General features: G+C 46.3%; 1 protein-coding gene across 2 annotated transcripts in view; it reads left to right on the forward strand.

The window, feature by feature from the left end:
- LOC138511215 (long-chain-fatty-acid--CoA ligase ACSBG2-like) overlaps positions 1–22,911 on the forward strand; it is a 531,477-nt gene that overhangs the window by 461,458 nt on the left and 47,108 nt on the right. For both annotated transcript variants that reach the window (XM_069626743.1, XM_069626744.1), the window contains exon 11: positions 22,611–22,750. In XM_069626743.1, coding sequence (XP_069482844.1) covers positions 22,611–22,750 — 140 coding nt within the window. The remainder of the gene's footprint in view (positions 1–22,610; positions 22,751–22,911) is intronic.

Consider the following 22,911-nt stretch of genomic DNA (forward strand, 5'->3'; position numbering starts at 1 on the left):
TCTGCTGAAGCTACATGCATTCCTACAACATTCACATTTAAGAAATCTGTAAGGAAAAGACTCAAAACCTCGGGATGAGTACTCCAGGACAAGCTCGCTCTGGATTTAAAACTTGAACCAATCATCTGAAATTCTGAAAAGTCATGAAGGTACTCCTCTTCAGGAAGGCACTCCTCTTCAGGAAAGCACTCCTCTTCAGGAAAGCACTCCGCTTCAGGAAGGCACTCCTCTTCAGGAAGGCACTCCTCTTCAGGAAGGAAATCCTCTTCAGGAAGGCACTCCCCTTCAGGAAGGAAATCCTCGTCAGGAAGGCACTCCTCTTCAGGAAGGTACTCCTCTTCAAGAAGGCACTCCTCTTCAGGAAGGCAATCCTCTTCAGGAAGGTACTCCTCTACAGGAAGGCACTCCTCTACAGGAAGGCACTCCTCTTCAGGAAGGCACTCCTCTACAGGAAGGCACTCCTCTTCAGGAAGGCACTCCTCTTCACGAAGTCACTCCTCCTCAGGAAAGTAATCCTCTTCAGGAAAGCAATCCCCTTCAGGAAGGCAATCGTCTTCAGGAAGGCAATCCTCTTCAGGAAGGCAATCCTCTTCAGGAAGGGTACTTCTCTTCAGGAAGGCACTCCTCTTCAGGAAGGCACTCCTCTACAGGAAGGTACTCCTCTTCAGGAAGGCACTCCTCTTCAGGAAAGCACTCCTCTTCAGGAAAGCACTCCGCTTCAGGAAGGCACTCCTCTTCAGGAAGGCACTCCTCTTCAGGAAGGAAATCCTCTTCAGGAAGGCACTCCTCTTCAGGAAGGAAATCCTCGTCAGGAAGGCACTCCTCTTCAGGAAGGTACTCCTCTTCAAGAAGGCACTCCTCTTCAGGAAGGCAATCCTCTTCAGGAAGGTACTCCTCTACAGGAAGGCACTCCTCTACAGGAAGGCACTCCTCTTCAGGAAGGCACTCCTCTACAGGAAGGCACTCCTCTTCAGGAAGGCACTCCTCTTCACGAAGTCACTCCTCTTCAGGAAAGTAATCCTCTTCAGGAAAGCAATCCCCTTCAGGAAGGCAATCGTCTTCAGGAAGGTTCTCCTCTTCAGGAAGGCACTCCTCTTCAGGAAGGGTACTTCTCTTCAGGAAGGCACTCCTCTTCAGGAAGGCACTCCTCTACAGGAAGGTACTCCCCTTCAGGAAGGCAATCCTCTTCAGGAAGGTACTCCTCTTCAGGAAAGCAATCCCCTTTTGGAAGGCAATCCCCTTCAGGAAGGTACTCCTCTTAGGGAAGGCACTTCTCTTCAGGAAGGTACTCCTCTTCGGGAAGGCAATCCTCTTTGGAAAAGCAATCCCCTTCAGGAAGGCACTCCTCTTCAGGAAGACACTCCTCTTCAGGAAGGCAATCCTCTTCAGGAAGGCAATCCTCTTCAGGAAGATACTCCTCTTCAGGAAGGCAATCCCCTTCAGGAAGGTATTCCTCTTCTGGAAGGCACTCCTCTTTAGGAAGGTACTCCTGTTCAGGAAGGCCAACTTGTTATGAGGCCCCCAGTCAGTTATTTAAAAAAAAATGTAAAAATCAGTGTGCCAGACACTGTCCTCCTGCTGTGGATTATAGATAGAGAGCTGAGTTTCATACCCTGTGAAAAGTATGAGGCAAGAATCAGCAGGCCACCATAGCACTGAGACTCTGTGCTGAGTAAAGAGTTGTCTGGGCGCTATATCCCTGAGTAAAGAAGAAGCTGGGAGCTACAGCCATGAAACTTTACTGGGTAAAGAAGTGTCTTGGTGCTACATCCCTGAGTAAAGAAGAAGCTGGGAGCTACAGCCATGAAACTTTACTGAGTAAAGAAGTGTTGAGGCGCTATATCCCTGAATAAAGAGGAAGCTGGGAGTTACAACCATGGGACCTAACTGAGTAAAGAAGTGTCTGGGCGCTATATCACTGAGTAAAGAAGAAGCGGGAGCTACAGCCATGAAACTAGAAGTGTCTGGGCGCTATATCCCTGAGTAAAGAAAAAGCTGGGAGCTTCAGCCATGAAACTTGACTGAGTAAAGAAGTGTCTGGGCGCTATATCCCTGAGAAAAGAAGAAGCTGACAGCTACAGCCATGAAACATTACTGAGTAAAGAAGTGTCTGGGCACTACATCCCGAAGTAAGAAGCTGGGAGTTACAGCCATGAAACTTAACTGAGTAAAGAACTATCTGAGTGCTACAACATTGAGACTGTATCCCTGAGTAAAGAAGAATCTGAGTGTTATAGCCATGAAACTTAACTGAGTAAAGAAGTGTCTGGGCGCTACATCCCTGAGTAAAGAAGTAGCTGGGAGTTACAGCCATGAAACTTAACTGAGTAAAGAAGTGCCTGGGCGCTATATCCCTGAGTAAAGAAGTAGCTGGGAGCTACAGCCATGAAACTTAGCTGAGTAAAGAAGTGTCTGGGCGCTATATCCCTGAGTAAAGAAGAAGCTGGGAGCTACAGCCATGAAACTTGACTGAGTAAAGAAGTGTCTGGGCGCTATATCCCTGAGAAAAGAAGAAGCTGACAGCTACAGCCATGAAACATTACTGAGTAAAGAAGTGTCTGGGCACTACATCCCGAAGTAAAGAAGAAGCTGGGAGTTACAGCCATGAAACTTAACTGAGTAAAGAACTATCTGAGTGCTACAACATTGAGACTGTATCCCTGAGTAAAGAAGAATCTGAGTGTTATAGCCATGAAACTTAACTGAGTAAAGAAGTGTCTGGGCGCTACATCCCTGAGTAAAGAAGTAGCTGGGAGTTACAGCCATGAAACTTAACTGAGTAAAGAAGTGCCTGGGCGCTATATCCCTGAGTAAAGAAGTAGCTGGGAGCTACAGCCATGAAACTTAGCTGAGTAAAGAAGTGTCTGGGCGCTATATCCCTGAGTAAAGAAGAAGCTGGGAGCTACAGCCATGAAACTTAACTGAGTAAAGAAGTGTTGAGGCGCTATATCCCTGAGTAAAGAGGAAGCTTGGAGTTACAGCCATGAAACTTAACTGAGTAAAGAAGTGTCTGGGCCCTGTATCCCTGAGTAAAGAGGAATCTGAGCGTTATAGCATGGAACCTGAGTAAAGAAGTGTCTGGACGCTATATCCCTGAGTAAAGAAAAAGCTGGGAGCTACAGCCATGAAACTTGACTGAGTAAAGAAGTGTCTGGGTGCTATATCCCTGAGTAAAGACGGTGGTGGGCGCTCTATGTCAGAAAGTGTGGGATGAGTACATGAGCAGCAGCATGGCACTATAACTGAGAATGACCCCCTAGTAAAGGAGTGGATCTAAGATAAATGTCTAATTCAGAGATGACAATGGCACTAGCCATTGGCATATAGATTAACCTTGTCAAGGTATCCGCCATTGTTCTTATTTTAAATTGGGAACAATAGACACCAGGGAATGACACTGTCCCGTGCAGTGAGTGGAACGTGAGGGTAATGACCCATATTCACATGCTTAGACGTGTCATGCGATTGCTATAGTGTGAATGTGGGCATGGACTGAAGAATTGGCTATGTTACCATCGTGTGGTCGGGTACACTCGAGATGCACGAACGTATGGAAGGCATCAGGGAACCACCGAAAGCGCATTAATGAAAGAATATTTTAAATAAACTGAGGATGACAACATGATCTCATGTTGCCTGCATGGTCTCCAGCGCTCATCATTTGGACTTGCCGGCTCATGCGGGGAGCTTGGTCACTGGCCCCTGGTTTCACAGTGCATTGAACTATTGCTGTATGCATACAGGTGCTAGACTTCTATACTGAACTATTGCTGTATGCTTGCAGGTGCTAGACTTCTATACTGAACTATTGCTGTCTGCTTGCAGGTGCTAGACTTCTATACTGAACTATTGCTGTATGCATGCAGGTGCTAAACCTCTATACTGAATAATTGCTGTATGCTTGCAGGTGCCAGACTTCTATACTGAACTATTGCTGTATGCTTGCAGGTGCTAGACTTCTATACTGAACTATTGATGTATGCTTACAGGTGCTAGACTTCTATACTGAACTATTGCTGTATGCTTGCAGGTGCCAGACTATTGCTGTATGCTTGAAGGTGCTAGACTTCTATACTGAATTATTGCTGTATGCTTGCAGGTGCCAGACTTCTATACTGAACTATTGCTGTATGCTTGCAGGTGCTAGACTTCTATACTGAATTATTGCTGTATGCTTGCAGGTGCCAGACTTCTATACTGAACTATTGCTGTATGCTTGCAGGTGCCAGGCTTCTGTACTGAATTATTGCTGTATGCTTGCAGGTGCCAGACTTCTACACTAAACTATTGCTGTATGTTTGCAGGTGCCAGACTTCTATACTGAACTATTGCTGTATGCGTGCAGGTGCCAGACATCTATACTGAACTAGTGCTGTATGCTTGTAGGTGCTAGACTTCTATACTGAACTATTGCTGTATTCTTGTAGGTGCTAGACTTCTATACTGAACTTGCAGGCGCAAGACTTCTATACTGAACTATTGCTGTATGCTTGCAGGTGCCAGACTTCTATACTGAACTATTGCTGTATGCTTGCAGGTGCTAGACTTCTATACTTAACTATTGCTGTATGCTTGCAGGTGCCAGACTTCTATATTGAACTATTGATGTATGCTTGCAGGTGCCAGACTTCTATACTGAACTATTGCTGTATGCTTGCAGGTGCTAGACTTCTATACTGAACTATTGCTGTATGCTTGCAGGTGCCAGACTTCTATGCTGAATTATTGCTTTATGCTTGCAGGTGCCAGACTCCTATACTGAAACATTGCTGTATGCTTGCATGTGCCAGACGTCTATACTGAACTATTGCTGTATGCTTGCAGGTGCCAGGCTTCTATACTGAACTATTGCTGTATGCTTGCATGTGCCAGACTTCTATACTGAACTATTGCTGTATGCTTGCAGGTGCCAGACTTCTATACTGAACTATTGCTGTATGCTTGCAGGTGCTAGGCTTTTATACTGAACTATTGCTGTATGTTTGCAGGTGCTAGACTTCTATATTGAACTATTGCTGTATGCTTGCAGCTGCTAGACTTCTACACTGAACTATTGTAGTATGCTTGCAGGTGCTAGACCTCTATATTGAACTATTGCTGTATGCTTGTAGATGCTAGACTTCTACACTGAACTATTGCTGTATGCTTGCAGTTGCCAGACTTCTATACTGAACTATTGCTGTATGCGTGCAGGTGCCAGACTTCTACATTGAACTATCGCTGTATGCTTGCAGGTGCTAGGCTTCTATACTGAATTATTTCTGTATGCTTGCAGGTGCCAGACTACTATACTGAACGATTGCTGTATGGTTGCAGGTGCCAGACTTCTATACTGAACTATTGCTGTATGCGTTCATGTACCAGACCTCTATTCTGAACTATTGCTGTATGCTTGCAGGTGCCAGGCTTCTATACTGAATTATTGCTGTATGCTTGCAGGTGCCAGACTTCTGTACTGAACTATTGCTGTATGTTTGCAGGTGCTAGGCTTCTATACTGAACTATTGTTGTATAATTGCAGGTGCTAGACGTCTACACTAAACTATTGCTGTATGCTTGCAGGTGCCAGACTTTTATACTGAACTATTGCTGTATGCGTGCAGGTGCCAGACATCTATACTGAACTAGTGCTGTATGCTTGCAGGTGCTAGACTTCTATACTGAACTATTGTTGTATGCGTGTAGGTGCCAGACTTCTATACTGAACTATTGCTGTATTCTTGTAGGTGCTAGACTTCTATACTGAACTTGCAGGTGCCAGACTTCTATACTGAACTATTGTTGTATGTTTGCAGGTGCTAGACTTCTATATTGAACTATTGCTGTATGCTTGCAGGTGCTAGACTTCTACACTGAACTATTGTAGTATGCTTGCAGGTGCTAGACCTCTATATTGAACTATTGCTGTATGCTTGCAGATGCTAGACTTCTACACTGAACTATTGCTGTATGCTCGCAGGTGCCAGACTTCTATACCAAACTATTGCTGTATTCTTGTAGGTGCTAGACTTCTATATTGAACTACCACTGTATGCTTGCAGGTGCTAGACTTCTATACTGAATTATTGCTGTATGCGTCCAGGTGCCAGACTACTATACTGAACGATTTCTGTATGGTTGCAGGTGCCAGACTTCTATACTGAACTATTGCTGTATGCGTGCATGTACCAGACTTCTATACTGAACTATTGCTCTATGCTTGCAGGTGCCAGGCTTCTATACTGAATTATTGCTGTATGCTTGCAGGTGCCAGACCTCTATACTGAACTATTGCTGTATGCTTGCAGGTGCTAGGCTTCTATACTGAACTATTGCTGTATGATTGCAGGTGCTAGACTTCTACACTAAACTATTGCTGTATGCTTGCAGGTGCCAGACTTCTATACTGAACTATTGCTATATGCATGCAGGTGCCAGACATCTATACTGAACTAGTGCTGTATGCTTGCAGGTGCTAGACTTCTATACTGAACTATTGTTGTATGCGTGCAGGTGCCAGACTTCTATACTGAACTATTGCTGTATTCTTGTAGGTGTTAGACTTCTATACTGAACTTGCAGGTGCCAGACTTATGCTTGCAGGTGCTAGACTTCTATACTGAACTATTGGTGTATGCTTGCAAGTGCTAGACATCTATACTGAACTATTGCTGTATGCTTGCAGGTGCCAGAATTCTATACTGAAACATTGCTGTATGCTTGCATGTGCCCGACTTCTATACTGAAATATTGCTGTATGCTTGCAGGTGCCAGGCTTCTATACTGAACTATTGCTGTATGCTTGCAGGTGCCAGACTTCTATACTGAACTATTGCTGTATGCTTGCAGGTGCCAGACCTCTATATTGAACTATTGCTGTATGCTTGCAGGTGCTAGGCTTCTATACTGAACTATTGCTGTATGCTTGCAGGTGCTAGACTTCTATATTGAACTATTGCTGTATGCTTGCAGGTGTTAGACTTCTACACTGAACTATTGTAGTATGCTTGCAGGTGCTAGACCTCTATATTGAACTATTGCTGTATGCTTGCAGATGCTAGACTTCTACACTGAACTATTGCTGTATGCTCGCAGGTGCCAGACTTCTATACTGAACTATTGCTTTATGCATGCAGGTGCCAGACTTCTAAACTGAAATATTGCTGTATGCGTGCAGTTGCTAGACTTCTATACTGAACTATTGTTGTATGCTTGCAGGTGCCAGACTTCAATACTGAACTATTGATGTATGCTTGCAGGTGCCAGACTTCTATACTGAACTATTGCGGTATGCATGCAGGTGCCAGACTTCTATACTGCACTATTTCCATATATGTGCAGGTGCCAGATTTCTACACTGAACGATTGCTGTATGCTTGAAGGTGCCAGACTTCTATACTGAACTATTGCTGTATGCATGCAGGTGCCAGACTTCTATACTGAACTATTGCTGTATGCGTGCATGGGCTAGACTTTTATACTGAACTATTGCTGTATGCTTGCAGGGACCAGACTTCTATACTGAACTATTGCTGTATGTGTGCAGGTGCCAGACTTCTATACTGAACTATTGCTGTATGCTTGCAGGTGCCAGCCTTCTATACTGAACCATTGCTGTATGCTTGCATGTGCCAGACTTCTATACTGAACTATTGCTGTATGCTTGCAGGTGCTAGACTTCTATACTGAAATATTGCTGTATGCTTGCAGGTGCCAAGCTTCTATACTGAACTATTGCTGTATGCTTGCAGGTGCCAGACTTCTATACTGAACAATTGATGTATGCTTGCAGATGTCAGACATCTATACTGAACTATTGCTGTATGCTTGCAGGTGCTAGGCTTCTATACTGAACTATTCTTGTATGTTTGCAGGTGCTAGACCTCTATATTGAACTATTGCTGTATGCTTGCAGATGCTAGACTTCTACACTGAACTATTGCTGTATGCTCGCAGGTGCCAGACTTCTATACTGAACTATTGCTTTATGCGTGCAGGTGCCAGACTTCTAAACTGAAGTATTGCTGTATGCATCAAGGTGCGAGACTTCTATACTGAACTATTGTTGTATGCTTGCAGGTGCCAGACTTCTATACTGAACTATTGCTGTATGCGTGCAGGTGCCAGACTTCTATACTGAACTATTGCTGTATGCGTGCAGGTGCTAGACTTCCAAAAGAGGCAGGTGATATGTATATCATTTGGAGGCAAGCAGGGGTCAAAGTGTAGGAGCTTTGGGGGCAGGACCACAGGGTAGTTTTAGGGACCCCATATAAGCCATTCAGTAAAGGTTTAAAAAGGCTCATGATGGAAGGGAATAGGCCATGGGGGCCATGGGCGTCAGGAGTTACACTAGTGAGGAGTGGCTCACGGAGCCACATGCCCTGCCCCCCTTCCTAGAAAGTTATGCTATGTCTCAGGAGGATAGCTTGCCTTGGAAGCAAGGCGATATAGAGCAACACAGGTTCGATCCCCAGATCTGTGCTTAGAAACCTCTGGGTATTAAGCATGTTATAAATAACCAAATACAATATCAATGCTTAACTTTCAACCCTACTAGGTGTATTTCCCCCTACCAAGACTTGGGGTCCATCAGCCTGCTCTGTGTTCTTCTTCCTCTCGGGGTTTGCACACCTCTTGTGGTTAGTGAGAAGGTATTTTCTCTTGGGCTTGTTACGAAAGCATTTGGGATCCTCAGTTAACATCCTCTAAATCCCACATCATGAAGCGGGTGGTGGCCCCTAGCACCCACTATCCCCACAGCCACATCACTCAGCCTTAAATATAGGATGTTGTTGCATAGCTCTTGTAAAACTAGGGGACTCAAATAGGCGGTGCACTCTTATAACGTCTATGGACTCACAATAAAAGGCAATATGCGCATGCAGTCTGCTTCTTCAGGATCGGCTGCAGGGTCCACAGTTAGCTTTGATTAAACATGCATCTGGTGGAGCCTCTGAAACACCTGATTCCAGGATGGTCGCTGGGCGGAAACAAGGGGGAGCAAATTGCCAGGTCTCTGGTAGTGCTGGCGCGCAGGCTGTTTGGATGTAGGTGTTAGGGAGGAGCCATTCTTTGATGTGGAGGGTCTTGAGCTCGTTTAAGAAATCTAGAAGCGAGCGGGCAAGTCCTGTGTTTATAGGGAGGAGCTTCTAGATTCTGGGGGCATAGAGAGAGGAGGCCGGTCTTCTGGTTCTTTCCTTCCTGCAACGGTGGAGTTCAAGTCTGTACATGTCTTTTCTTCTGGCGGATCGCAGGCCTCTGGACATGATATGTTTCTCAGAGACATAGCTTTGGGTCTTGAGGGTGATAGTTTTGTAGATGATCCAGGAAGATTTGATGGCAATGCATATATTTTTAATGGATTGGGTCCTCCCATGTATTCCTCATCTCTTGATAATATCTTTCCAGCTTCAGCTGCTTCAGAAACTTTTTCTTGACAGAGAACGCTGTGTGCTGTCTCGTGGAATCAGTGTACCTCAAGGGCCTCTGTTCTACTGTTAATGTCATAATCAGTATAAGTAGCGCATTATAGAAATAGAGATTTGTTTTTAATCTGAGCACAAACCTTTCCAAGTAGAAAGGACATTTGGAAAAACCAAATGGTGTGCATTCTCAGCAAAAGAAACTTTTAAAAAAGAAATTATTTAATTGTGCTATTATTGTCAACTAGCTATTGTTAAAGTTTTACAATGTCCATCTCTATCACTTGCAGTATATATAAGGGTCATTATATGACATAATAAGCGCGACTTATACCAAAAAATCCATGAAAAAGCAAATTTAATTGACTTTAATATTTGTCAGTGCAGCAGATCTCCGTTGCCCTTGTTGTTGATTGCCTGTTTTGGCAAATTTCTGGCCTTCTTGTTTTTTCTGCTATCCTGCTGTTGTTTCCTTGGCCATTCCAACATGGTCGCCCCTGCGTGTACCAGAGTGCCTGGGCCTTTGTCACTTGATGCTGGGCCTGATTGGTTGGGGCCAGGCTCTTACTGGCCTATGGGATAGCTGGCAGGCTTGGCCGGCCCTCCCCCAAGGCCCACTCCTAAGGCCCTGTCTACCCCTGTCCACCACGGTACGCCTGCCCCGTGAGTGCCTGTGTGCCCCCATGCCCCGTGAGTGTCTGTGTGCCCCTGAAGCCCCTGTGAGTGTCTGTGTGCCCCTCATGCCCCCTGTGAGTGTCTGTGTGCTCCCATTCCCCCGTGAATGTCTGTGTGCCCCTCATGCCCCAGTGAATGTCTGTGTGCCCCTCATGCCCCAGTGAGTGTCTGTGTGCCCCTCGTGCCCCCCGTGAGTGGCTGTGTGCCCCCATTCCCCCGTGAATTTCTGTGTGCCCCTCATGCCCCCGTGAGTGTCTGTGTGCCCCTCATGCCCCCAGTGAGTGTCTGTGTGCCCCTCATGCCCCCCATGAGTATCTTTGTGCCCCGATGCCCCCTGTGAGTGTCTGTGGGCCCCTCATGACCCACGTGAGTGTCTGTGTGCCCCTTATGCCCCCCGTGAGTGTCTGTGTACCCCTCATGCCCCCGTGGATGTCTGTGTGCCCCTCATGCCCCCGTGAGTGTCTGTGTGCCCCTCATGCACCCCGTGAGTGACTGTGTGACCCCATGCCCCCGTGAGTGTCTGTGCGCCCCCAAGCTCCTGTGAGTGTCTGTGTGCCCCTCATGCCCCTGTGACTGTCTGTGTGCCCCTCAAGCCCCCCATTAGTGTCTGTGTGCCCCTCATGCCCCCTGTGAGTGTCTGTGTGCTCCCATTCCCCCGTGAATGTCTGTGTGCCCCTCATGCCCCAGTGAGTGTCTGTGTGCCCCTCATGCCCCCCGTGAGTGGCTGTGTGCCCCCATTCCCCCGTGAATGTCTGTGTGCCCCTCATGCTCCCCTGTGAGTGTCTGAGTGCCCCTCATGCCCCTGTGAGTGTCTGAGTGCCCCATGCCCCTGTGAGTGTCTGTGTGCTACTCATGCCCCCCGTGAGGCATCTGAGCGCTGCTTATGACCCACGGTGTGTGGTGCTCATTTTACGACCTCAGAAGGATGAAAGGCTGAGTTTGGCCCTGCCAGGATTCGAACCTGCATTGGCAAGCTCTGCACGAATGTCAAAGCGAGCACTCTACTCGCTGTGCTATCTGCCCCTCATGCCCCCGTGAGTGTCTGTGTGCCCCTCATGCCCCCCGTGAGTGTCTGTGTGCCCCTCATGCCCCCAGTGAGTGTCTGTGTGCCCCTCATGCCCCCCATGAGTGTCTTTGTGCCCCCATGAGTGTCTGTGTGCCCCTCATGCCCCCGTGAGTGACTGTGTGCCCCCATGTACCCCATGAGTGTCTGTCTGCCCCCTCCTACCCCATGCACCCGCTCTTTTTTGCCTCCTTTCCTACTCTTCACCCCCCTCTATTCTCCCTCCTTTCCTACTATTCCCTCCTCCCCTCCGCCGCCTCCTGTTAACTTCCGGCATGACCTCAACTGCCGTTAACGCATAGTAAATCTGTAGCTGCCTGTCTTTTGAAGCCACCTTGCCTCCCCACCCCAAACCCCCCCATCTTTATCCTTTTCTTTTCCTGTTAAGCCTGACACTACCCCAATTGCCACCAGGCATAGTAATTGTAGCTGCCTGGCTTCGCAGCCACCCTGCCCTCCCCTCCTCCCCACCCCGTCTTTCTTGTCCTTTGCACTTACTCTTATCATTTGTCCCGTGACTTTTGATAGCAGCTTGTCGGTCTCCCCTCCTTCCCTCCTTGTCTTTCTCCTCCCGCTCCCCCCGCTCTATAAAATGTGTCTCTGACCTATTTTGACAGTAGCTTGTTTTGTTCCTTTCTTTCTTCCTCACTCCAAACTCCCCCGCCCCCTTTCCTCTTCCTCTTGTATACTTCATGCACTATATCAATTGTCATCAGGCATAGGGCCTCATTACACAGTAGGCGGTAACCATGGGCAAAAATGGGAATGGGGAAGGGCAATGGTGGAAGGGGGAATTACAGCCCCACCAACCTTGGAGTAGGGCGGTAATTCCCCTTTCCACCAAGGCGGTGCCGGTAATTTACCGGCATGGACCAAGGTGCTAGTAGAACCTTGGTCCACCGCCTACCATGTAATGAGGCCCTAAGAATGTAACTGTATTTTCCCATGTTCCCTCCCTCCTTGAAGCGCTTTGAAACACATTGGGCCTCATTACGAGGTTGGAGGTAGCCATGGAGCTATTAGCTCCATGGCTGCCTCCAAAACCCTTCCGACTCCGCCCTGGTGAATGGAGCAATTACCGTTCCATTCCGAGGTCGAAGGGACCAGTAATTCCCCATTCACCAGGGCCATTCCCCATTCCCATTTGAGCCCCCATAGGGCCCTAGAGTCCCTTTGCGGGTCCCGTCCTTAACGCCTGAAAAAAACAGGCGTTAAGGAAGGACCCGCAAAGGGAACTCGTAGTAGGGCAGTAAGGGATTACCGGCACCGGTAATCCCTTACCGCCCACCTCGTAATGAGGCCCCTTTGTATAGGCGCTATATAAATAATCAATTCAATTCAATTCAATAATATGAACATTACACTTATCTTGAGGAGCAAAGCACATGATCAAAATCTAGAATAACCAAATACATTGTTTTCTTTCAGAAGGCGTTAGGGAGATATTTTAACGTGTAAAACCCTCGAACTTAATGGTAAAACAGGGCTTCCAGACCTCATTATAATGGTAGCTGTGGCAGAGCAGTCAGGCTTAGCTCAAGGAATGAGAGGGTGGGTGTCAGTGAAGTGCAGTTATTCCCAATAGTCCCCCCCAAAGAATATGCTACACTGGAATACTCTTAAATATACACTTTATTTTAAAATCACACATAGAATATCTATAATGTTAAATAAGTAAAGTGGGTTAAATTAATTAATAGTTGCTTTGCGTTGTCTTGCTTCCTAGACAAACGCATTGCCCCTAAGCTATCCTCACGCCCTTTAAACATAACACACAGCGAAAAAATGTAAACCATAGTAAAACAGGCTCTATGTATATGGCCAGCAATAGTCATTAAAGTGCAAGCCCAATACATGGAGGTTGGCACCATACATGTAGGCATGAGGGGTGGGAAGGAAAGGGAACCCTAGAAACAGTAAAATAATACATTCAAAGTCATCATAAGGGTACACAATGCCAACACAGGAATAAGTCGCCATAATTGCTTTACGTCTAGACCATAGTAGCATAAATGTTATAAATGCACCTTACACATTACATACAGCACTACATACAGCACCTAGAGGGAGAACAAAGTCCAGAGGGCATTCAAACATTCGGATTGGGTTGGTCGTATTGTACAAGACCTCTAAGGTCCCTTTATACTCCCAGAAAATAGATAGAGTAATCATTTAAGCAATAAGCACCCGTTCGGGCGGGCTTCACCGGCTGATAACGGCCCGGGCCAAAGTTATAGCGATGGCCTTAACATCTGGCCTTGGTGCCGTTAACAGCCTGTGAAGGCCCCACCTCACCTCCGAATAGGTGCTTATTGCTATTAGCATCCCAGGTTTTAAATCTGTAAATCCAGGGGATGCAAACAGCAGTGTGTTTTGTTTCAATGTACAGGCGCCTCACAACCATACCTGCCTAACCTCTGGAATTTTTCCGGAGACTCCGGAATTTTAAGCATTTCTCCGGGTCTCTGGAAAAGTCCATTGAATCTCTGTAATTTTAACATTCTTTCCGGGTCCCATCATATTCTCCACCTGATTGGCTGCCGCCGGTAGAGAATCATGTGGAAAAGTGGGTGGGACTCGGAAACGGGGCAAAATGCTCGTGCCCACTGCCTGCACCACTATATGAGGCCGCTGCTGGCGGGCAGCATTCACAGACTTTTTTTCTCTCCCTCAATGCGACCCCCCGACCGCCATAATAATAATGCTTTCAATCCATGTCATTAGATTGAAATCAGTATTATTACGGCGGCCATTTTAGGCAAGTATTTTGTTTCAATGAACAGGGCGTTGTGAGCATACCTGCCTACATCTGAAAATCAAAATTCCTGAGATGTAAGCCCCGCCCACAGCCACACAGGACTCCGCCCATTTGTGCACGGCTCTGCCCACACGCCCTGCCCACCTGTCAAAAAGGTAAACTCGGTTGTTGTAGCCTTCAGTTTGCTTACTATAGCATTGAAAATCATTCATTCAATGCTATAGTAAGCAAAAGGAAGGCGGCGCCGCAGCCGAAATAATGCTGCTTTCAATCCAATTACTTGGGGGTTGTTCCTGGTAGTTCCTGCAGTTCGGGTGATCCAGCAGAGGAAGAGAGGCTCTCGTCGTGGGTGAAGGTTAAAGTTACTGCACTACCCAGGGATGAAACCAGCCGCGGTGCTGCCCGACTAATAAAAGGTACGCTCCTTTAAATCGCGGTCCGGGTGTGACTGGTGCCTGGCTATCCGGCCTCCGAGTACAGGGTACGGGAGATTCTACCAAAGCAGGTCCGGGAGGGCGATTGGCAAACTGGTTGGCCCCACCAGCTCAAGGGAAGAAGGCTCTTGCAGGTGAAGATCTTCTCTCGTCGTGTGGAGAAAAGTGGTGAGACGCTGCAGCAGGGCTTCACCTGTGGTTCAGTCACTGCAGATGTCTTTGGCTTCTCTCCTCTTCAGCTTCTTAGTTCCAGTGGCGACGTCTTCCACTTCCAGTCCTCAGGACCCTGCTTTTATGCAAAAAGATCCCCATTCATACAGCCTAGCTGTCACTCACACAGTGGAGTGGTCATCTTGGCGAGAGACCCTCCAGCCTAACAGGGTAGAGTGCGACATGGGTTGCTGAGGCAACCCCGTCCAGGGGTCCTACTCCCCCGCCCACACAATGGACCCATCCCAGAATCAGTGGTGCCGAAAGGAAGGCTTCTCGGCATAAGCCCGCCAAAAGGACGAACAAAGGATCCCCGACCAGGGTTAGGAGTTTAGAGGAAGACACGAGAAAGAAGTTATATTAAAGTTCTGGCAATAAAAACCTACCGGAGTAGAGTTAATATTAAAATACACCGGCGGTATGTTAGAGGCTGTCAGAAAAAGTGGTAGCCTCAAACAATGGGAAAATCCCACAGGGAAATATTCAGGATCGAATATGTATGGTAGTAACCACCGCCACCAGCCAGAAACATTGGAGAGCGGGACTGTACGGTACTCTCTCGAAAATGAACATAGGGGAAAAACTATTAACCCCTTCCAGTACCTCCATAGTAAAATGGGTTGTACTGGTTTAGTTCATAGGATTTGACTAGTAAAGTCTATGGGGACTGAACATGCCCTTGGAGACAGTAGTCAGTCCCAGGGTATGGAGTCTATGTTTGGGGGTCGCTACGACACCCCTCTGCACTGCACTGAGGGTGCTGTGTAACACATGTGAATAAAGATGGTTCCTGTGGGGTTGAGAAAGATCCCACAGACATTAAACACAAAAATAGCCTAGAACACACATAGCAAAAAATGCCTAAGAGTGGGAAAAAGAGTCTCACTCTTAGCAGGTAAAAGGAAACAAACCCTTCAAATCCAGCAAAGCTGCTGGGGGACTCTATAGGTAAGGGAAATTAGCCATAGAATGAGAATTCTCCCTAACAGTCCCCCACTGAACAAAATGTGGGCAGGCCAGGCCCCCCAAAAATGCCAAATGGACAGTATGTACAAATGCAATATTCACTGCTTTCTGAAAGTGACTTACAGTAGTAACCACGCTGGCATACATTTTGGCCGCAGCTTCATTAAAGTGTTTTACCGTGGCAATGCTGTCATAAATCATGGGCACAGCTGCATTCATGTGGGTTTCAGTGGCAATGCTGGTGTATTTTGTGGAAAAAGGCGGCATGAAAATGTTGAAAAATGCTCCTGTGTACTGTTGCTGTATTGGCATCTAGAGGACTTTTTCATGCGTTACCCTGGAGAACCATTATTTTATAAACGTTCTTGGTGGGAACCAGCCCTCTTCATGAATCTCCTGACCTTATCTAGAGCTCCCTCGGTCGCTTGCACTACTTCATGGGAGATGGCAATTAATTCCCTTCCACCAATACTCACCTGCCACTTCTGATTTTGGAGCATTTACAATGCCAGTGCCTCCTCAGTAACTACCCCCCTTCTTGCCAACAACAGCTGCATCTGCCACTGGCATATGCATAATAATGTCAATGGTCATGCACAGTATCCGCTGGTATGTTTGGGGGTGATGTGCCACCCGCTTTTTTCTATGTTATATGAAAAATGGAAGATTTGATAAAAAACGTAATGCATCTTCCACCTAAAACAGTGCTCGTCATGCCATTTCAGAAGAATTATCTTCATGCACATTGTGCATGTGTGGTAGCCCAGGCTGGCTTGGGAGCTTGAGGTATGGCCTGCATTTTTTTCCAGCAGCGTGGGGGGCCCTCAGCAGGGCTAGCCAATGTGTCAGGATCTTCCCGCAATATACTCTTCACTCGTGTGCTAGCATAGGGCATCCCTCAAATTACACACAGGGATATTCTCACATAGATTGTGGAAGCCAGCCAACCAGGATGGCTCTACAAACCAGCAATCACCCAGGCCGACCCCCACAATCTATGTATTGGTGTTTCTAGGGCCAGGGACTAGTCTAAGCCCATCTACACTATAATAGAGAGTGCATGGCTGGGCTCGGAGAGAGCCTATGTTACACAATGACCTGCCTTATGGTTTCCCTAAACAAAGGAGAGGGCCAACAACAAAATGGCTGAGCATAGGACATAAGAAAATTCATTTGCACCCCAAAGGTTACAAAAAAAGGTTGCATTGGGCAGCTAATGTGGTAAATCAGGTTGCACTACTGATGAAGCGAAACAACATTTCTGCTACCTTCACACCTTACTCACCAAAATCAATTTCTGTGAGATATTCCCCCTAGAGACAAAAAGAGGTGCTTAAAAGGCACCCCTGTCCTAGCAGCATATGGGCTATCATAGGACCATCAATCAAAAAAGGGGTTCAGTGGCATTGGGAAATAATTGTAAACGCACTGAACACCAAAAGTCAGAGATCCTAAGAAACCGAAGTGGAAAATGACAAAGGTTTAGGGGACAGCAGTAACCCCAAAAATTGAATTCTACCCTAACGGGTTATCATTCCAAGACGTAAAGTATGGCACACTCTTATTGTACTCATTCGAAATAGGCTATTGTAGAGATCTACCCTGCACCCCCCTTCCCTCTAGCCTACTTCTGCAGGAGTCTGTCCTGATAGATTTTGGTTTCACCATCACCGTCTTGTGGCCAATGCTGGATTTGATCTTTATGGACTTCATTGATTCACGGTGCGCCACCCTTTCTCATGGTGGCCCTGAATCATGCTGTTCCCATTTTCATCTTGTATCCTGGCTTGCCACATTATGGGCCTCATTCTGAGTTTGGAGGTAATCATGACACAATTAGCACCATCACTACCTCCAAGACCGGTACTGATTCTGCCCTTGTTCAATGGGGACTTACCGGTCTATTCCGACCTTTGCGGGACTGGTAAATCCCCATTGAAAAAGCCATTCCCCATTCCCATTTGAGCCCCCATAAGGCTCAATGGGAAGGGGGAAGGCGCTAATAACGGTACCGCAAATTGTGGTATCGTTATTAGATCTAAAGTCCCTTAACAGGTCCCGTCCTTAACGCCCGGTATCCCTTTGCGCCAAACTCGGAATGAGGCCCTATGTGTTGTTACTGACCTCTGCTATTGTATTCGCTATCCCCTCTTGCTTCTCCACTCTTTTCTTTGCTGTTCACTCCTCTCCCTTTCTCCCTTTTCCTATTGCCTCCTCTCCTCCCCTTACTTTCTTCTATGCACTTACTCTATCAGAATTTTCCCTGGACCTAGTATGATAGCAACGTCGTCTGTCTCCTCCCCCCTTCCCGTACTTGTTTTTTTTCATCCGCCTCCCCTCCAGCACTATCTGAAATGTCGTCTGGCCTAGTACGATAGTCATTTGTTTTGTTCCTCCCCTCCATTTCTGCACCCCTCTCCCTCACCTTTTGTTTTCTCCGGCTCTACCAGAAATGCCGTCAGGCCTAGTATGGTAGTCGCCTGTCTGTTTCCATTTCCTTCCCACTCTCCTCCTCCCTTCCTTATCTATGTCTTAGCTCTTGTATGATAGCAACCTTGTCTGTCTCCTCCTCCCTTCCCGTACTTGTTTTTTTTCATCCGCCCCCCATCCCCTACCCCCTCCAGCACTATCTGAAATGATGTCAGGCTGCGTAGGATAGGTAATTTCACATCCTTACTGTTCATGCCCTGTAAGAAAATCATTGTATTTTCTCTTGTTCCCTCCCTTACCTTGAAGCGCTTTGACACACATTGTGTATAGGCGCTATATAAATAAACTATCATATCATAGGGAAAGGAGCAAATAGCACCAAAAGGTATTTTGGGAATATAAAAAGGACCATACATATTTGACTAATATGTCCACTTATGCTTGACTCATTAAGTACATAATGCACGCTCTACTTGGTGCTCAGTTCATTTTTCACAGGACTCACTCTAAATGTGTTTGTAAACATGCATTGTATGTAAAACATTTCGATGTGAGACTAAAGTGGCTGCAGCATCTTTCACTAAATAACTTCTGAAGATAATGATTCCTCCCTCATATGAAGAGAGAGTCTCTGCGTTTAGCAGCAGCACAATTTTGTGCATGTTCCATACCGAGTCCACATACATGCCTCAGTGGAATGCAGACTGTGGGTCCGATTCATGGAAATATTTGTGCGGAATTTCTGGGATTTGCGTGCCAATCTGTGTGCAAATCCCTGTTTGTCGATGCATGGAACCGACTGCACGTGACTTTCCTGGGACTTGCGTGGATTTAGCAGAGGCTCGGCACATCTCTGCGAGCGGCCGAGTGCCCTGCGCTAGACTCCACACAGAGAGGGGAGCGAGGACTGTACAGATGGCAGAGTAGGGTCCAGAGCTCGGAAAATGTGGAAGAACAAGGGGAAAAGTGGATATTACGAGGGGCGGGACTCAGTCAATAGCACGCCCACAAATGTGCACAACAAAACGTATTCATGGATGTAACTGCGCAACCTCTTGCGTCGCTTGTCAATCTCTCCGCCACTCAAAGGCAATCATAAGGACACTTGCGCATAGGAATAGCAGTGCAGAGGAAAGATCGGGTGTTGGATTTAGGGGTCTGTGCATTCGGCCGGGGTTCCAATATAACTAAGGGGTGCGCGTAGGCAGTGCAGCGGGATGCAGGAACGGTTTACCGGTATACCAAGGTTTGCACGCAGATTTTCTGAGTTTTACCTGAGTTGCATGCTGTCGGGGTGCTGGTAACAGTTACGGGGGACTCTGCATATTGTCCCCGAGATGCAGGCTTTCTTGCGGGGAACCCCACTCACTGTTTTGTGGGTGCATGTATTTGCACCCAGGGAGCAAGCAAAGGCAGCTGTTTCTGGCTGTTTTTGATATGCATGGGGCATCTCGTGGGCGTTCCCGCCGCAACATGATTATGCAGTTATTGTGCGCGAACGAATCCATGAATACATGGAGTGCGCAGAAAACATCTGTGTGCAGGCTCTGACATTCTCGGCGTGCCAGAGTTGCAGGATTTCGGCCTACTTTTCCATAAATCGTGCTCTGTGTTTGGGTAAAATGGAGCATCACAGCCTTTGAGCAAGCAGACACCTGCTGCCACTTGCAGCACCAGGAGAACATACATCATGCTTCCCAGTATACAGAATAGCCCTCTAAGGATCAAAATGTTGCCTGCAAAACATGGGCCTTGAGGGGTCACTTTACTCAAGCAAGGCACTCCTCAAAGGACAACTATGAACAGCTTCTATCCATTCAAAGGGAATCCGTAAGGCTTCCTCTGCCCATGCAAAGGGCAGCCATGCGGCTTCATTTATCAATTCAAAAAGCAGCCGTGAGGCTTCCTCTATCCATTCAAAGGGCATCAGTGAGGCTTCCTGTAATCCATTCAAAGGGCAGATGTGAGGCTTCCTGTAATCCATTCAAAGGGCAGATGTGAGGCTTCCTCTAGCCATTCAAAGGGCAGCCATGAGATTTCTCTATCCATTCAAATGGCAGTAAGGCTTCCTCGATCCATTCAATGGGCAGCTGTGAGGCTCTTTTATCCATTCAAAGGGTTAGGAGCCTTCGTCTATCATTCAGAGGCAAGCTTTGAGTCTTCCTCTATCCATGCAAAGGGCATCAGTGTGGCTTCTTCTGTCCATGCAAAGGGCAGCTGTGAAGCTTCCTCTATCCATTCAAAGGGCAGCTGTAAAGCTGTGAGGCTTCATCTAGCCATACAAAGGGCAGTCTTGAGGCCTTTTCTATCCATTCAAATGGCAGCCGTGAGGCTTCCTCTAGCCATTCTAATGTCAGCAGTGAGGCTTCATCTATCCATTCAAATGGCAGCCGTGAGGCTTCCTCTAGCCATTCTAATGTCAGCAGTGAGGCTTCATCTATCCAATGAAATGGCAGCTGTGAGGCTTCCTCTAGCTGTTTAAAGGGCAGCCTTGAGACTGCCTCTATCTCACGGGCAAACGTGAGATTTCCTAAATCCTGGAGAGAGGCCTGCGTGGTGCCCGTATTTAAGAAGGGCGATAGGACTGATCCGAAGAACTATCGTCCTATCGCCACCCTGGATTCCCTAGGGAAGCTTTTTGCTACGTTGATTCTTCGGGATCTTAATGCATGGGCTACCGCAAAGGGAATTCTTGACCCTAGACGAACAGGTTTTCTAAAGGCGTTGGGGACCTCTGTTAATGTATTTATTCTGAATCTGCTAAAACGGAGAACACTGGCTAGCAATACCACAATACATTTGGGTTTCCTAGATCTACATCATGCTTTCAATGGAGTTAATAGGAATCGCCTATGGGCTAAATTGAAGGCCTAGGACTGCGCAGCTGACATCTTAGAGGCAATACAAGCGCTGTATACTGATACCTCCTTACAAATCAGACTAGGAGTGGGTGGCCTGATGTCTAGAAAAATCCAGACATTTTGTGGCCTAAAGCAGGGATGTGCCCTTGCACCCATCCTATTTAGTCTGTATTTACCGGACCTAGACCTCACACAAGACAACATTCGCACATTTCCACCTAAGCTGAATGGTTGTGAGCTGCCATGGCTCCTTTATGCAGACGATATGGACTTCCTAGATCAGTCAGAAATCGGCTTACAGCGCAGACTAACAGCCTTTAATAACTACTTGAATCTTAATGGCATGAAAATAAATCTAAGAAAATTACAAATTCTAGTTATGGCAAATGCTAGGAAAAGGAAAATAACAACTTTCTCATGGAAGGTAGAAGATCTGCGCTTAGATCTCGTAGATTCCATTGTATATCTGGGAGTAAAAATTAATAGAAATGTTAATGAAATTGCTCATGTGACCTGGTTAAAATTGAAATTACAAACTTTGACGAATCAAGGAATTGCCATCCACAGACGCTATGGGGCCTGCTCCATGATACCCATTCTGACCTTTTATCAGCAAAAGGTTATACAAGTCCTTATCTATGGGGAAGAGACCTTAATGAATTTGAATAAAAAAATATGGCCACAAATGGAAGTTCATTTTTGGAGGAAGATTTTAAGGCTGCCCATATCTTTACCTACAGCTAAAATCCGTCATGAGCTACTGCTAGCCTCTATGGCCTCCATTGTACTGTGGAAGGAAATTTCTTTCTTCAGGAAATGCATTATTTTGGATGCCCCTGCTCCCTTTTCTATTTTATGCCCAGATAATGAGTCAGATGAAAAACTATTAACTGACTGGTCTAAAGCAATATGGGAGACATTACACTTCTTGGAGGTGGTTATTGACTTGTTAAGGGGAAACCCTCTAAAAGTAAAGTCTAAACTGGAAATCGCTGATTGGAGAAAAAGATGCTAAGCGAGACCAATCACCCCGTATTCATTCAAATGGTGGATCAAAAACAAAGGTTTAATTGATCCCCCTATGTGTCTATGTAAGTTCCCCTCACCATTCTATAGGGACCTTCTTATTCTCTGCCGTTTGAATATTATGTCCACAAGAGAAATTAAATTGAAACGTCAGCAGAGTGGCATTGAAAACAATGTCTGCTGCTTCTGCTAAAGGAATGAGAAGGTGGAATCGCTCTTCCACATTGCAATGGAATGCAAAAGCCTGAATGTGGAGCGATTACATTACATGGGAAACTACCTAAAGGGATCCTTAACTCTGGAAGAATATTTGGATTGGTTATTGATTGGTCAAAAAATGGGGCATATCTTGGCCATGCTTAAATTCATCAATTCAGTGATTGGTCTGAAATCGGGTGTGAAATAATTATGACTGATTGACTGTAAACAAGTAAGCTATGAAGACAGGGAAATGACTTTGTTTGGATGGATTCTGTGGGATTTGAAAAGTTCTATTTTTGTTTCTTTTAAAACTGTTAAAGGTTTCTTTTATACTATATCTTGTTTTTAGTTTGAAACCAATAAAACTTTTTTTTAAATGGTGGCGGTATGAGGGATCACTGTACCTAAGAACCAGCCTGAAACATCTCCTTTGAGTTTCAGCCTTGGTTGCTTGTCCATTGCTACCTGTTGAGAGCCTTGGCTGGGGTGCCTCTACCCCAACCATATAGTTGGTATTGCCACATAAACCCCATCCAGTCTTTACTGTGCCCTTATATAACTGGTGACTTTTGTTAATTGCAGAAATCGTTATCACAGCAGGAGGTGAAAATATTCCCCCAGTCCCTATTGAGGATCGCCTGAAGAAGGAGGTGCCCATCATCAGTAACTGTATGTTAATCGGTGACAAAAGGAAATTCCTCTCCATGCTAATCACTCTGAAGGTAAGTGGGAGAATACTCATCTATTCTAATCTATCTGAAGACTAGAGGATAAAGATCATTTATGCTGATCTATGCTAATCACGCTGAAGGTTAAGTGGGAGAAGTCTCATCTGATCTAATCTATCTGAAGACTAGAGCATAAAGATAATTTATGCTGATTT

Source organism: Ambystoma mexicanum, chromosome 6p (genome assembly GCF_040938575.1).
Source record: "Ambystoma mexicanum isolate Mex_15411 chromosome 6p, UKY_AmexF1_1, whole genome shotgun sequence".
NCBI classification, from domain to species: domain Eukaryota; kingdom Metazoa; phylum Chordata; class Amphibia; order Caudata; family Ambystomatidae; genus Ambystoma; species Ambystoma mexicanum.